The 16,264-nt window shown below is 31.2% G+C and overlaps 4 protein-coding genes across 5 annotated transcripts in view; 2 read left to right on the top strand and 2 right to left on the bottom strand.

Moving 5' to 3' along the window:
• Positions 1-3,092: 3,092 nt before the first annotated feature.
• LOC119607177 (cytochrome b5) lies at positions 3,093-5,644 on the top strand. Its single transcript, XM_037960983.1, has 3 exons — positions 3,093-3,323; positions 3,386-3,517; positions 5,397-5,644. Exons 1-3 carry the CDS (start codon positions 3,210-3,212, stop codon positions 5,526-5,528), a joined length of 378 nt encoding a protein of 125 aa, XP_037816911.1. The 5' UTR covers positions 3,093-3,209; the 3' UTR covers positions 5,529-5,644.
• LOC119607176 (ATPase family AAA domain-containing protein 5) lies at positions 5,644-10,784 on the bottom strand. Of its 2 annotated transcripts, none has more exons than XM_037960981.1 (5): positions 10,491-10,784; positions 9,393-10,250; positions 8,220-9,300; positions 6,315-8,131; positions 5,644-6,248 (listed from the first exon to the last, which is right to left on the bottom strand). In XM_037960981.1, exons 2-5 carry the CDS (start codon positions 10,220-10,222, stop codon positions 5,957-5,959), a joined length of 4,020 nt encoding a protein of 1,339 aa, XP_037816909.1. In that variant the 5' UTR covers positions 10,223-10,250; positions 10,491-10,784; the 3' UTR covers positions 5,644-5,956. The 2 variants fall into 2 exon arrangements, with proteins under 2 accessions (XP_037816909.1, XP_037816910.1); XM_037960982.1 differs by having other exon boundaries at positions 9,393-10,176.
• A 1,115-nt stretch (positions 10,785-11,899) lies between these two features.
• Positions 11,900-16,264, top strand: part of LOC119607174 (DIS3-like exonuclease 2) — an 8,770-nt gene continuing 4,405 nt past the window's right edge. Inside the window, exons 1-2 of the mRNA XM_037960979.1 lie at positions 11,900-14,724; positions 14,790-14,909. Of these exons, the coding sequence (XP_037816907.1) occupies positions 12,119-14,724; positions 14,790-14,909 (2,726 nt within the window). The 5' untranslated portion in view covers positions 11,900-12,118. The remainder of the gene's footprint in view (positions 14,725-14,789; positions 14,910-16,264) is intronic.
• Positions 15,607-16,264, bottom strand: part of LOC119607175 (V-type proton ATPase catalytic subunit A-like) — a 2,191-nt gene continuing 1,533 nt past the window's right edge. Inside the window, exons 1-2 of the mRNA XM_037960980.1 lie at positions 15,822-16,264; positions 15,607-15,763 (exon numbers count right to left, since the gene is read on the bottom strand). The exon at positions 15,822-16,264 is cut by the window's right edge and continues 1,533 nt beyond it. Coding sequence (XP_037816908.1) covers positions 15,668-15,763; positions 15,822-16,264 — 539 coding nt within the window. The 3' untranslated portion in view covers positions 15,607-15,667. The remainder of the gene's footprint in view (positions 15,764-15,821) is intronic.

Here is a 16,264-nt window from a genome sequence, read left to right as displayed (position 1 = left end):
CTCTAACAGCCTGTTTTTCTAAAACAATTTAGTTCTCACACGAACATTTCATTTTATTACGATCAAGTTTAAAATTAGGTTTTTATAAAACATTTGAAAGTTTTCGTTTAAAAATGTCTAAAATGAAATGAGCTTTTTCTATCGTAACAGAACATTATTGCCTACGTATTTCATTTCTGAATTTTTAAATATTTTTTCATGTAGAAATAAGGTGTTTGGTGTTAACCCTAAAAAATAAACAAAAATAAAATAATTTTAAAAAAAAATTGAAATTATGAAAAAATGTTTTTTTAAAAACAACATGAAAATTGTATGCAATGTCTCAAGAATTTTAAAGGTTTGTATTGCGAATTACATTCTGGTTCAAATGGCCACATATATTACGTATTTTGGTAAAATTTTCGTTGTTTTTTGGGCAAACGAAAGGCCTTTGCCTATCGTCTATTTCTGACATTTCTTTCGTTTATTACAAACGAATTCATTTTCTAAAAACCAAAAATATATGGAAAAATAAAGCTCTTTCGTTGTCACTCACATGAACATTTATTTTTTCGTTACAAAAACGTAAAGCCAATTTCGTTCGTTATTTTTAAGAACGAAGACAAATTTTCATTTTAGAAAAACAAGCTGTAAATGTTTAAACTGTCACGTAAATTTTTATCATAAACGTTTTTAGCAAAATTAGCAAAAACATTTAACTGATAGCGAAAGTAAATAATACACCGACATACGGTTACAGCATTTAATTTGAATTCGCTAAGTATTTTCAAAACAAAAGTAATGTTTATAGAAATGCTTTAAGTTAGTTCGTTAGTTAGTTAGTTAGTTAGTTAGTTAGTTAGTTAGTTAGTTAGTTAGTTAGTTAGTTAGTTAGTTAGTTAGTTAGTTAGTTAGTTAGTTAGTTAGTTAGTTAGTTAGTTAGTTAGTTAGTTAGTTAGTTAGTTAGTTAGTTAGTTAGTTAGTTAGTTAGTTAGTTAGTTAGTTAGTTAGTTAGTTAGTTAGTTAGTTAGTTAGTTAGTTAGTTAGTTAGTTAGTAGTAGTTAGTTAGTTAGTTAGTTAGTTAGTTAGTTAGTTAGTTAGTTAGTTAGTTAGTTAGTTAGTTAGTTAGTTAGTTAGTTAGTTAGTTAGTTAGTTAGTTAGTTAGTTAGTTAGTTAGTTAGTTAGTTAGTTAGTTAGTTAGTTAGTTAGTTAGTTAGTTAGTTAGTTAGTTAGTTAGTTAGTAGTTAGTTAGTTAGTTAGTTAGTTAGTAGTTAGTTAGTTAGTTAGTTAGTTAGTTAGTTAGTTAGTTAGTTAGTTAGTTAGTTAGTTAGTTAGTTAGTTAGTTAGTTAGTTAGTTAGTTAGTTAGTTAGTTAGTTAGTTAGTTAGTTAGTTAGTTAGTTAGTTAGTTAGTTAGTTAGTTCTCCTCCACAGTTTATGGGTTAATATTACCCTATTTGAATAAAACTTCGGTGGTATACTTCATTTTATCTGGACTATAAAATACTCCATCGAGTTCAAATCTAAACTACAGCTAAACTGTAAGAGGTACTGTTCTAATTCTTTACTGTTGCATTCCGTTATCTATTGTCCGTAAATCCCCAAAAATTCTGAACGAATTTCCTATGTGCAGTTACAGATCATAGAGTTACGCCTCTAGACTTCGAAGTAATAACTCTAATGGAACTTCCAACTAGGTAGACTTGTAACTTTTATCGATGGGTCTAAGATAGTTACCCTCATAGGTGTCGTTGTCTATTTCGTTGATGCCAATATAAATAGGTCCTTCAGACTCCCTGACGAATGTAGTGTCTTCCAAGCACAGATCCTAGAGGTCTGTAAAGCGACGGAAATGATACGGGATCTATTGTCGGTTATGACAACTTATGTCGATAGTCACGCTGCTCTTAGTGCATACGAAACATTCGTGCTTGATGGTAGATTGTAGAAATGCTCTTAGGAACATTATGAGACTGTTTATTATTACACTGTGTTGGATGTCGGGGCTCTACAATGTGATTGGTATTGAAGTTGATGATGAACTAGCTACATTAGGTTCGAGTCTTAACATTGGTGATTAGAATATAAGAGTGAAACCATCCATCTGTTACTATTACAGGATGATTTTCGTAAGAATCTGTGACATCATCAATCAGTCCTAAAATAGTAGAATGGATTGCAAATTATCAAGGGCCTTATAGCCAACACTTAATGTTAGAGTTACCAAGCTACTTATAGGACTGGATAGGCGGATTCTGATAAAGATATTAACGTGGCATTGCTCAATTAGGGCCTTTGTCAGTCAGTGGAACAATAATATATCGAACTATTGCAGATATACGAAGATGCAGAGGAACTAAAGACGATTGATCATATAATTTGCCATTGTCCTACAATACAGAATCTTAGCTTGAAATTGGGTTTTATAGGGAGACTCTTATTCTATTATAATTCTTTCTTAGGTTATCGATTCGGTAAATTTTTCAGCTTGAAATCCCTTAGGAATTGACCTGTTTTTTATGACTCCCTTCTCTACTTATGTTTTTTTGTTGGTTTTTTTCTAGTGTTTTGTTCTTCTATCTTTGGATCTTCATACTCTAAAAAGGAATCATAATGGACTTTATGGTCTCCGAGTGGAGTTGCCCCTTTTTATGGATCATAACCCTTATAAACCTAAACTTTGTTCTTAAAAACAATACATTAAATAAATTATTCAGTATTTTATATAAAAGTAAATCCCAATCTTTAGAGTAATTTACATTTCCTATTACTAACAAATTTCCACGAATACATCTTTTAACGCCCACAGTTATTTTACCAAAATTACGAAATGTGATTGATAAGAGTAAAAAATTCTTTTTGTTTTTACATGAACTCTTAACAAATTAAAAGTCAATAACTTATTTCCCTGCAGAAAAAAATAAACATACAAACTAACGTGAATAAACAAACAATATGCAAACAATTTAAACTGTAGATAAAAAAATAATAAAAACCAATCACAAGTGAAATTGAGTTAAATATTATTATCTATTTAAACGAATATTTACGAATGTTAGCAGAAGTAGCAACTAATGCAAATAGAACATGTAGAAAACCTTTTTAAGAAAACAATTTCCTAATTATTCACAACAGTAGCTTTTCAGGAAGTTAACTAACAAGTTAGTGGTAACACAAACTAGTAAAAAAATAGCAAATTAAAAATTAAAGTTAGAAAAAAAAAGAACAAAATATGTCATCTAAATATGAAATGTGTGAAATCTCAGAGAATAACGGTAAAAATGGCAAACCAGTGTGGATTGTTGTTAAAGGTGTTGTTTATGATGTCACAAAGTTTTTAAAAGATGTATGTTAAGTTAAATATTAAATAAAAGTGTATAAATAACAAATATAAAAAAAACATTTTAGCATCCTGGTGGTGATGAATTAATTTTGGAATATGCTGGCAAGGACGCAACCAGAGCATTTAATGATGCTGGACATTCTATAGATGCTATACAGGATATGAAAATGTATAAAATTGGTGTAGTAGATAATCAGGTGTGTATATAAAGAAGTAAAGAGGGATTTCAAGAGTAAACTATTGAAAATAGCTTTTACATTTAAAACATTTTTTACCCAAAAAAGCTTTTCCTTGAAAATTATTTTTATAAATACCTTGTCACAAACTATTTTTGTGAAAAAGCTTTCTTGATGAAATACATTAAAAAAAATTCTTAAGAAAAGCTTTATTAGTAATAAAAAAATCTTTAAACAATGAAAATTTTATCCTTATTTTTTATATAAAAGAGCTTTTTAAAAAAATCTTTCCTGAAAAATTGTAATTCGTAAAAATATTTTTTGACAAAAAGCTTTCTAAAGAAAATTAATTAAAGGAAATTGTTCGAGAGCTTTTTTTGATAAAAGAAAAATCTTATTTCACAAAAAGCTTAATTGATAAAATGTTTTTTCCTAAAAATTTTCTTGGTAAAAAACATTTTTATAAAAAAAAAAAAAATTATAAAAAACGTTATTAATAAAAAGCTTTTTCGTAAAGCTTTCTTTATAAAAAGCCTTTTTATTTATAAAAAAAAGCTTTTTAAAAATATTCCTAAAAAGTTTTTTTCGAAAGCAGCTTTTTGATATTTTGTTAAAAAGCTTTTCAAAAAAGTTTTCTTGATAAAAGTGTTTTTTAAAAACTAGTAAAAACTAAACTAATAAAAAGCTTTTTCGTAAAGATTTCTTTATAAAAAGCTTTTTAATATAATTTTAATATTTTTTCGATAAAAGCTTTTTAAAAAGTATTCCTGCTAAAAAGTGTTTTTGTAAAGCTTTTTGTAAAAATCAGCTTCTTGATAATATTTTGATAAAAAGCTTTTTCATTTAAAAAAACTTTTTTGATAAAATGTTTTTTTTTTTTCACAAAAAAGCTTTTTTGATAAAATGTTTTTTTTTTACAAAAAAGCTTTTTTGATAAAATGTTTTTTTTTTACAAAAAAGCTTTTTTGATAAAATGTTTTTTTTTACAAAAAAGCTTTTTTGATAAAATGTTTTTTTTTCACAAAAAAGCTTTTTTAAACTGTCCACTTTTAACTTTTAAAGTTTTTTTAACAAAACAGCTTTTTATGTTTAATAATGCCGAATTTGTTTTTTTAATGTACATACTAGAAAAGCTTTGTTAGCCATATAACTTTTTTTACACTCTGTTTATAAAGTTTTTTTAATTTTACCGCTGAAAAGTTTTTCGCAACTCTTTTGTTAAAAATCAGCTTTTTCGTTAAAAACATCTTTTCTGATAAAAAGTTTTTTTGCAAAAATTTCTCCGAAAAGATTTATTTTTAATAAACTTTATAAAAAGCTTTTTTTTTACAAAACATACCAAAAATGCTTTGTTGGCTTTTTAAAGTACTTTTTTGTAAAGAAAGTTTTTTTTTGAACTCTCCCGATTAAAAGCTTTTTTAAAAAGCTTTGTCAATTTTTCAAGGCTTTTTAATTTTTTCTTCTGCTAAAAAGTTTTTCGTAAAGCTTTTCTTTAAAAATCAAATTTTTCGGTAAAAAAAAAATCTTTTCTAATAGAAAGCTTTTTCACATAATTTCCCCAAAATTATTTATTTTTTAGCTTTTTTTCTTAGCTTTTTTACAAAATATACGAAAAAAAAACTTTGTTCAACTTTTTCACTTTGCCGTTAGAAAGCTTTTCAAAAAATATTTTTACTAAATAGTTTTTTTCCTAAAGCTTTCTTGATAAAAAGCTCTTTTAAAAAAAGCCTTTTCCCAAAAAAAACTCGTTTCACCAAAAAATGCTTATTATTAAAAAGCTTCACTTTATAAAAAGTTTTTAAAGTTTGTTTCAACAAAAGTGCTTCTTATAAAGCTTTATTGATTTTTTCAGCTTTTCCTAAGGAAATTCTCATTGTATTATTTATTCTTTTCCTTTCAGTGCTCTCAACAATGTGTTATTTCAACACTTTCCACAACTGAATCTAAAAAATTGTCCTCCGAAGCCACAAACGAACAGCAACAGTGTTGTCGAAAGGAAAAGAAACGTGTGAAATTATTCTTTTGTTTTTGAAAACATAGAAAATAAGTTTTTAACTATAGTTAATTTAGGACTTAGGAAATTTTAACTAAAAAAAGATGGATTTTTTTTATTAAATTTTCAAATTTATATTTAACGACATAAAAAAAGGGATTTCATTAATTTTATTAAGAAAAAAAAAACTATAATAATAGAATAGACCCTAATCGTAAAACATATATTATGCTAACTTTGTTTTAATATTTTTATATATGTAAGTATATGTATGTATGTATTTATTGTATATATACACGAATATAGATTTAAATAATAAAAATTAATATTAGCTTTTTCATTTTTTGCAAATTAAAGAAGAATAAAGTAAAAAGTAAAATATACATTAAATAAAACTTACTTTCATTTGTGTGTGTTTGCAGTTTTTCAGAATATTTTTTTTTTGCATTTTGTTATTATTATAGAGTCTATGTATTAGGATTGCTTATGGGTAATGGGGGATTGTTTATGGTTTGGTTTTCTTCGGTATTATCGCTAAATTGAAATGCCTCACAGGCCAAATCGAAATGTGTAGTGGAAAAATTGCACACATTAATGCTATAATTTCTTAGATAATGATAGAAACGTGTTGAACGTCGTTCTAAAGTTGAGCGTATTTTCTCGCTACGACATATAGAACGTAGAGCGGGTTCATAGTCCAGATTAAGAGCTCTATTAGAGCGTAATTGCATTGAACCCAATTGTTCACATAATGATATGCTGTAATAAAAAATGTTGAATAATTTATTAAAAATAATTAAATATTTTCCACAATATCACTCTCACCTATTCTTAGGTGTATCAAACAGATTATAGGGACACAAATCTGCCTCCAAATCCACCTCAATGGCTTTTTCCAATAAACAATGTGCTATCGTTTCCGAAACATTTGGTTTAAGACGATCTACAATAGAAGGTTTTTGTTTATTTTGCTCTTGATAATGAAACTGATTGTCTTGTTCATCCATAAGAGCTGCTACGGAAAGATTTTCATAAAATGAACACAAATTATCCAAAGGAGTTTTAGGTTTTGCTGTAGCTGTCGTTAACCATTGCTTTTTGGGAGATTTTGATTTACGTTTAGTTGTTGTGGTGGATTTTGTGGTAGCAGCTTCTTGATTAACCTCGGTTTTAAGTTTGCGCGAAACATGAAATATTTCATTTAGATTAACATTGAAAAGATGAAAATCTATGGGAAATGGTATGCGCCATTTGGAGTTTTGTCCCACAGTATAATATTCGAATAATGAACGATGCATATAGACTTTATCACTAGCTTTGGCATTGTTGTTTGCTTTATCTGAGGGTACATTACTGTCACTGGTTTCAGTGTCTTGTTGTTCTACCGAGAACTGACGTTTTCGTGGTGAAGCAAAATAATTTGGATTTTCTTTTTCATTCTTTTTGGAAGCTTTTCTATCCAGCAATTGTCTTTGTCGATCACCACCAGTTTGTATAAAGAATTGCAATTCCAATAAGGTTTTTCTTAAATCCCGACGATTATACAAATACAATGAAATGAGATCGTCTAATTGTACAGGACAATTTTCTATAAGAGATAATACAGCTAAGAATTTTGATATGTTTAGCACATTGGGCGAGGAAAAGTGTATGGTATTTTGTGCCATTAAACGTTGCAGATGGGCACAGTTGGGATTTGAGGCAACTACAATAACAGGTCTCTTAGAACTAGCTGCCAAAGTATAGATAGCATCGGTAAAACCAGCATCGGTTTGTTCAAACACTATATCGGCATCTTCTATTAAAATTAAACACTTACGTGCCGTTTGCTGCAGATCCGAGGAGTTGGAATCACTGTTTTGTGCTTCCAATTGGTTGGAGTTTGAGTTTTGCCTTTTAAGTTTGCTTTTAAGGCCATTCAAAGACATTTTCAATAAACTTTTTTGCGAAGAACCTGAACCAGCAGCATCCTTACGTATTTGATGAGATTGTGTAGCCTCTTGCAATTCTTGTATCAAACGCTTACCCGTTCTCTTCATGCCGGCATTTATTTCCAAAACATTAAAGTTCATTTCGTTGGCCAAAGCAAAAACGGCATTTGTTTTGCCACTGGAAACGGGTCCCAATAAAACTACAGTATTACAGGAAGGTCCTTGATTGCTACAAGTAGAATCATTTAAATCCATTGAATCGTCTAGAGTTTGAGAATTTCTAGCACTTCCAGTGCCACCATTTGACCAGTTTGAAAGAAATTCTTTTAGCTGTGTAACTGGATTTAAATTTACCAAGACTTGTTCGAACAGTAAGGGTTTATATTTCTCACTGAATAGTAATTCACCATTGGGTGCTGTAGGTGGTGGTTTGTACTCTTCGTCGGGATTGTCGGGTTCTTTTTTCTTTTGTGCCTCTAAAGAACGTCGAGTTTGTCGTGTAACTACAAATGATTCGCTTACTTGTTCCGACTCTTGGGCAGAATCTATAGCACTGAAATAACGATATTTTTCACGCATTTGATTGTAACACTTGTAAGTGGGAAAACGTTCAAATTCTGTTTTCCAGTTCTTAATAATTGCCCGTTTATTCGCCAGTGAGGGTAATGTAATCTGATCCAAGTTGAAATCAAGACTTTTGTTCTTTTGCAGCTGAAAGAAAAAAAATAAAATTTTCATTTGAACACAGAAAAATCGAAATTCCATCAAGAGATTAAATTTGAAAAAATCTAATATTTACCTGAAAATCTACAGCCAAACAATCAGATAAAGTACCCACATTGGATTGACGTTTATTCGACTTTGCTTTAGCTCTCCTGGTCGGTGATGGAGTCTTAACTATAGTTTCTTCTGAATTTAATTTAAATGAACACTTGGCTATTTGTTTATCCACCTCTAACTCCTCTTCATCTAATTGTTTAACATGAGAAACTTTGGGAAAAATTTCCGTTGTTTCTTCAAAATGCTGTTCATATTGTTTTTGTTTCTCCTGTTCGAGGCGTAATTTTTCTGGAACTCCTGACTGTAAGAAAGCCTTACGTGCTTTAAGTATTTCAGGATCGGGACTAGGTTTGGGTAGTGAACGCATAAAGAGAGGAGCTAATTTTTTAGGTGTTCCTTGGGGTGTAGTTGTACCACAACCACTCATATTTGTACTATCATCTAGAATAATAATATCAATAGACTCTTCCTCTGGGGGAACCTTTAAGGTAGGTGTATTAACTTTACGTGTTGCAGCTTTACGGCCGGGTGTACTTTTGGCTAATTTTGCAACTTTTGTAGGACTATTTTCTAAATCGTAGTCATAACGTGCTTTGCTGGCACATGAACGTCTTGGTCTACCACTGGGCGTACCAATATCATTCGCTGTATCTTCCTGTGTTTGCTGATTGGCTGCTGCGGGGGTACTATGGTTACTGGTTGCCTTTTTTCCAGTCCTTTTGGGTGTATCTGGCTTTATTTCTACTTTCACAGTTTGATTGTCCAGTGGTTGTGGGACTTCTTTTAGCGCTAATTCTTTGGGTGATTCCTTTTTAGGAAAATAACCCAAAAGACTGTCACGTTTTTTTGTAGGAGAATTTAGCTTTGCCAAGAATTCGGAAGTTTCGCTATCGACTTTTATCGGTGTTATTGGCTCCAAAGAATCTACAGAATCCACCGAACTTAAACGACGTACTCTAGGACCTCTGCGTTTTTTTGGCTTATCCTTTTGAGGATTTTCCTTCGGTTTATTCTTGCTAGCTTTTGTTTTGGACTCTGTTTTGGCAGTGGGAGAAGTAGTAGTTTTTGGACTAGCGCCAGCCACAAGCATTTGTTTAAATCTAAATTAAATAAAAAACATTAATTAGTATGATTTTTATTGTTATATTCTAAGTTTACATAAATTTTAAAACAATTGCAATGTTTTATTTACCTTTTAGCTCTTTGCTCCAACTGTTCATCAACATAGGCAGCTCGTGCCTCTTCTTCTAGTTTACGTTTGGCGCCACCCTTTTGTTCAGCCCATTCCTGCAGCTTCAGTTTACGTTTGGCATTTGCTACTGCCAATTCCTTGTTGGCAATCGGAGAAGGTGAGTCTTTACCGGGAGTATTGGAACCTATAGATTTATTGCGAGCATTCATCATCACCTCAAAAGCATTTGTGACCTTGCAGTTTTTGGGAGGCGTTGTAGCTTTTTCATTATTTTTATTTTCATTCTCCTCATCAGCAATTACTTGTACTTCATCGTCAACTTGGTTAGAAGACTGCTGCTGATCTTCTTTTTTAGGAGTTCTGGGAAAATGCTGTAAAATTGTACCCGATTTAATGGGACTTTCTTGTAATACTTTGCCATTTTCAACAGTAGATTTCTCCTGCAAAGGCTTCTTTTTCGAATGGCGTCTCTCTTTATCTTTGTGTTTATGTTTCTTTTCAGAATGTTCTTTCTTTTTGGTATCCTTCGTATCCAGCTCAGTAGTTGAAACATGTTCTGTTGTACCATTATTAGCCGCTTCAATCATGGCTAATTTCTTCAATTCTTTTTTACGTCTATGCTTCTCTTTGTGTTGTTTCTTTACCGAATCCAAAACTTCTTCCATATTTTGCAAAATGATTTTGGAATCTAAGCGTGGATAGTGTACCACTACCGGCACCGGATCAGAGTCTTCGACAGCGGTCTTGATATTAGAGGCTGGAGCAGTTTCAGCTCGGCTTTCGGCTGTGTTTAAATTGTTTTCAATTGAATAGGAATTCAATTCAGTCATACTGTACTTTTCACATTAACTAATAAAGCTTAACACAAGAATATTTGTTTTTTGTATTTTTTATAATAAGAAAAAAAGAAGCAGCCACACAATTACAAAGGAAATTAAAAAAAGAACAACACAAAAAAAATCATAAAATCTCAAAGTACTTTTAGCAAAGAACAATAAAATTAAATTGAAAAGCAAAGAGTAAACATTTTGTAGGTAATAATAAATATTTATTTTATGCTAAACGAGTATTACTTTTTTCTAAAAACAGCACACTTACAATTCAAATTGTTCCCTAAAAATTGTGTATATTTATTGTAGCGTTTTAACTAGACCACATTAAAAGATATTCATGCCAACAAGACTTTTTTGGTGTCACATTTTATTAGAGCACATTTTGAGTTTTTTCGAATTCTGTAAAGGAATCTTTGTTTTGTTGTTTTTGCAGCAAAGTTATTCAAAACATTTACGATAAATAATACATATATTTTTTTGTTTAATTTATAATTCTTTTAGAGAATTTCAGTGTAAAGTTTACTTGTCAATTGGTAAATGGCGCGCAAAGAAACGTCAAAGAGGGTTAATGACATTTTTGAAGAGGTGATGCCAGATAGATTGTTACTAAATTATTAAAAATAGAGTTAAAGAAATGTAATAGTTTAAAAGAAATTTAAATGTTTTTTAGATTTATGGCTATAAATTTAAAGTAAAATGTAAGGCTTCGTAGTTATATTTACATTCAACATCTGGCATCTTTTAGATGATATATACAAAAGCTAATTGTTGTATTATACCACTCAAGTCAAATATAAATAAGGTGGTGGCAGTTCAACAACAATAAAATTACTACTTGCATTTTGTTGTTACAGATGTTAGCTCTTAAGGCGAATCAATAATTTCCATGCGTTTTCTTTAAAGAGTAAAGTAAAAAGATCGATTTCATGTTTGCCTTTATCTACACTATATACTTAATAAAAATATCTCTTTACAATTGGATTGTTATTTTATGCTTTTAAACATGATGAGGTAATTTTCCAAAAAAAAAGACAACAATAACAAACTTTGAAAGCAAAAAGTGTGAATCAAGCAAAGAATTGGCCAGCTGATTGAATAATATCACCACATGTAAATTCGCCTTGGAACCCTATAAACCAGCGTTGACAAAATTGGTACAATTCAATCTTAAAAAGTACATTGGTACACACTGACCTATCTAAATTTGTACTTTTGACATAAAGTTCAAAGGACAACAACCGATTTGAGTTAAATATTAATATTGATTGTGTATAATCAGAATGACATATTCAATTTACTACCATGCCAGGCATGGAAAATTCAGTACTATTGTACTTTTTCAGTACTTTTTGACAAATAAAAATACCGTAGTACCACATGAGATATTTAGTACTATTTTAATCTATAAACTTTTGCTATGAAGATTCGAACCTAGTTCTATTGCTTCTCCTAGAGTAAAGTCTAGTGTAAAGTCTATTTTATATTAGAGTCTAGCCTATATTCTAGTCTATAGTCTAGTCTGCAGTAAAGTCTGTATCTTTTTATGATTAAATTATGTATATGAAGAAAGACGAATTTAGTACTTTTAATGGAAAAACTACTGTATTTTGTATGTTAGTACCATTTTAAAATTTCTAGTTTCCATGCCTGATTCCTGCTATAAACATCTTTTCAAAAAAGTCCCTAATTATACAAGCGTGAATTAAAACATTTTCGTTTTTTACACAATTTTAGATTTCTTTTTTAAGTTGCATTTTTTGCTAGCTAAAACAACAAAATTCTGGTGAAATACTATAATTTAGTATTTCATAATATAAAGAAAAAAATAGAAAATTAAAACAAAATAGATTATTTTTAACAAAGACAAAATTTCAGACAGTTGTGTACAGAACAATGGAAGGTAATGTAAATGAAGAAAATTCCCAAGAAAACGACAAGGGTACTTCTAAAACGAAACAAAACAATGAGAACAACAAAAATACGGATGGAAATGCTGAAGTGTTGGCGGAGCGGACGAAAACCAAAACAATGAATCTGCCTTCAACAAGTAGTAAAGTAAAGGAAACCAATGATTCGTTGTTAAAATTAACGCAGCGCACAAATACAATTTTTAATAAATTGGCAGCAAAACGTCAACAATTGCATCTACAAAATAGTAAATTGAAAAGTGATAAAGATGCCTTGAAAGAAAATGATTTGAAAGTATTGAAAACCTTACAAACTATGGGTAAGAAGCCTTTATTTATAAGAGAAAAGCTCTCAGAAAGGCAATTGCCTAATGGTGCTATAGCCAATGGTGTTATACCAAATGGTGAGGCAGTCAAGCCACTTAATCACTACTCCAAAAAGCAGTTGGAAAATCTGGTAGAGGGTTTGCAGGAATTAGTTTATAAACTAACTTTAAATAATAGAATGCTTAGGACCAAAGCTCAGTATTTGACCCGTTTTATAAGTGGCCTAGAAAATTTTCCTTTATTTGAACAACCTATGGAAAATGTTGCCTCCACTTCGGCAGCAGCAGGTAGACAGCGATGTGATTCGGATTATACACCAGAAACGAAACAAACCTCGAGAAAGGATTCAGAAAAGGCAAAAGCAAAAGAAAATGAGGGTAAAAATAAAAAAGATAAGGAAAAGCAAACCCCTGCAGAGATATTTGCTAAATATATCAATTCCTCGCTGGCACAGTATTTGGGTGACGAACAGCCTGATCTACTAGAAAAGTACAAATGCTCAGCTGCTCATATAGAAGACTTGGAATCCTATGCTATGCTCCTAGTAGAGGCTGGTTATGGTCGCATAGTAGAGTCGGAAATACGTATCAATCGTAAAAACAATCGTCAATCTTTTATCACCATGTCTACGGATAGAGAAACTAGTGAGAAAGATGGTATGATATTGATGCCAGTAGCAAGACGCTATGCTTTTGAGGGTGACATTGTTAGGGCGTTTGTTTTTAATCCCTCAACAGCTACTAACAATGGAACTAACACTGATGAAGGCATAAGTCAAAGGAAGATGCGTAAAATATCTTCACACATCACGGGAGGCAATAACTCGATGTCTTTGGCCGAAGATGAAGAATTATTTGATGATGACTCCTCTCCCGATACGGATATTGAAGAAATAACCGATGTCTTAGATACCAGCATGGCGGTGATAACGAAAAATTGTCGCAAAGCATTTGTCATACGGATTGTCAAGCAAACCGAGTTGCGTGAAGTTGTTGGTTCCATAAGTTTCATAAATACCACCACATTAAACTCAAAAACATACTTCAAACTAAAGCCTCATGATATGCGTGTACCCATGGTTTATATACCCAAAGAGTTGTGCCAAGAGGAGTTGAAAACGGTCAATAAGGAAGATATCTGTGGCATGCTTTATGTGGCCCGAGTTTTGGAAACCGATATTAATGGTCACTGCATAGGGGAGTTAGTGCAGCCAGTGGGTAAGGTGGGTAATTTGCAGGCCGAAATTAAAGCTATTCTTCTGCACAATGGCTTGAAAGACATACAGCCTTATGAACAAAAATTCCTTGAAATGTATGACGGTCCTATGCCTACACCCAGTGAGGAAGATTTAAAAAATCGTGAAGATCTCCGCAAGAAATGTGTTTTTACCATTGATCCTCTAACAGCCAAAGATTTAGATGATGCAGTATCGGTGGAAAAACTAAATGATAAGGAATATGAAATCGGTGTTCATATCTCGGATGTGGCTTATTACTTGCAAGAAAATTCCGAATTGGATAATTTGGTTAAACATCGGGCCACTTCTATTTATTTGGTTAATGAAGTCATACACATGCTGCCACCTTCGTTGTGTTTCAGATGCTCTCTACTGCCAGGTGAGGATAAATTTGCTTTTTCCGTATTTTGGAAATGGCACACGGAAAAGGAGGAATTCAGTGCACCACGTTTTACACGTTCGATCATAAATTCTTGTTCTCAATTTGCCTATGAGCATGCACAAAAGATTATCGACAATCCCGAGGAAGAATTTGATAACGATGATTTTCCTGAGTTGCTTAATGAATGGACACCGAATGATATTAAATGGCGTGTGTTATTACTACAACAAATAGCCCAAAAATTAAAGGCAAAACGTTATGAAAACGGTGCTCTCTCCATTAATAATCCCAAATTGCGTTTTCAATTGGATCCCAAAACCGGCGAACCTATTGCCTACGAAATAGAAGGACGTAAAGAGGCTAACTTTCTCATAGAAGAATTCATGTTATTGGCCAATCAGTCTGTGGCTAAATTTATACATGATCGTTTTCCCGACATCTCTATTTTGCGTAATCATTCGCCACCTTTGCAAAAATCTATGAAGGCTCTGAAAGAGCGTTTAAATAATATGGGTTTAGAATTTGATATTAGTTCTTCGAAAGCGATTTATGAGAGTATGCAGCGTTTAACCCAACAGGCCAGTGATCCTATAGCTGTGGAAGCTTGCCTAAGTACTCTATTGACTAAACCAATGGCCAGAGCTCGGTATGTTTGGAAGTTTGTTTATTTAAAGGCTGTTTTTTAATGTTTTATTTTTATTTCCTTTTCAGTTATTACTGCAGCGAAGGAAAAAGTTCTGATGCTGATTTTTGGCATTATGCTTTATCCATACCCATTTATACACATTTTACCAGTCCAATTCGTCGTTATCCTGATATTCTTGTACATAGGTGAGCACTTTTAGAGCTATTTTTTTTACATTTTGAAGACGTCTTTCTTGCTTAGAAAAAAAAAATCAAAAAAGCTTTATTTTATAAAAAGTTTGAAGTTAAAGTAGAGATTTAAAAAAGAACAAAAGCTAAAAAACTGTTTTCAAGAATTGACCAGCACAAAAGCTTACTTAGCAATGCTTTTTCAAATATTTTTTGCTCAAATTATTTGAGAACTAAAGAGTTTTTATAAAAAAGCTTTTACATATACATACATTTAAGCTTTTTGTGAAAAACTTTCGAAAAACGCTTAGAAAATATTACTTATAAAATCTAATAAAAGCTTTTTTGATAAAGCTTTGGCCGGAAAATTTATCAAACCTTTTTCCTAAAATTTACAAAAAAACTTAGAGAAGCTTTTTACAAAAAAATCTTTAAAAGCTTTTACTCAATTGCGTTTATATGAGCTTTTTCCCAAAAAATCTTAGAAAAGCTTTTTCACAAAAAAGTTTATAAGAACAAAAACTTGCAAAAAAGCTTTTAAAAGCATTTTTACCAGAAATTTCAGAAAAGCTTTTAAAATTACTTCTCGAAAAGCTTTTTATTTTTTTTTTTTTTTTTCAAAAAATGCTTAGGAAAACTTTTTAGCAAAAAGCATAGAAAAGCTTTTTTACAAATAGCTTAGAAACAAAGAAAGCTTAAAAAGCTTTTTTACAAATTTTTCACAATCTCAAATTTATTAAATAAAATATTTTTAAAAACAGTCACCATGGAGGCACTTAATCACCCCTCAAATTATTAAAAGCCAAAGTCATGTCTTCATTTAGTTGACCCAACTTATCCAAAATCTTCTCTTCGCCGTCTTTTAAAGGGTCCTACAAGAAACACTTCACACAAATTTCAATTGTTATTAAAAATCTTAAAAAAACTCACCATAAACTTCATGGAGGCCAACTGATACAAGATATCACCCATTTGACTGCGTATTTGATTCCATGTTATTTTATTTTCTGAATGAGCACTTATTTCAACCGAATTCCGAGCCAATTCATAAAATGTTATCATATTTTTCAACATAGCAAACGTTTTATAGAAGGGACAAAAGCGATCGTAAGAAGAATAGGAATTTTGCTGCAGAAAATCATCCTTTAACATTTTAGCCACTTCCAATGTAATTTTATCCGTTTCCGCCAGTGAAGCTTTACCCACTAACTGCACAATTTCCGATAAGTCCTCTTCTTCTTGTAGTATCTCTTTGGCTTTTGTTCTGAGTGGCACAAAGCCGGGAAAGTTTAATTCGTAATACTGATCTAAAGCTCTGGTATATTTGGAATACGATATCAACCAGTTTATAGAGGGAAAATGTTTACGTTGCG

This window comes from Lucilia sericata, unplaced genomic scaffold (genome assembly GCF_015586225.1).
Source record: "Lucilia sericata isolate MDLA Ls3-8-SP2 unplaced genomic scaffold, ASM1558622v1 Contig000669F_arrow, whole genome shotgun sequence".
In the NCBI taxonomy this organism is placed as follows: Eukaryota; Metazoa; Arthropoda; class Insecta; order Diptera; family Calliphoridae; genus Lucilia; species Lucilia sericata.
The sequence above is the reverse complement of the archived record's forward strand: the minus strand, read 5'-3'. Positions and strand labels throughout refer to the sequence as shown.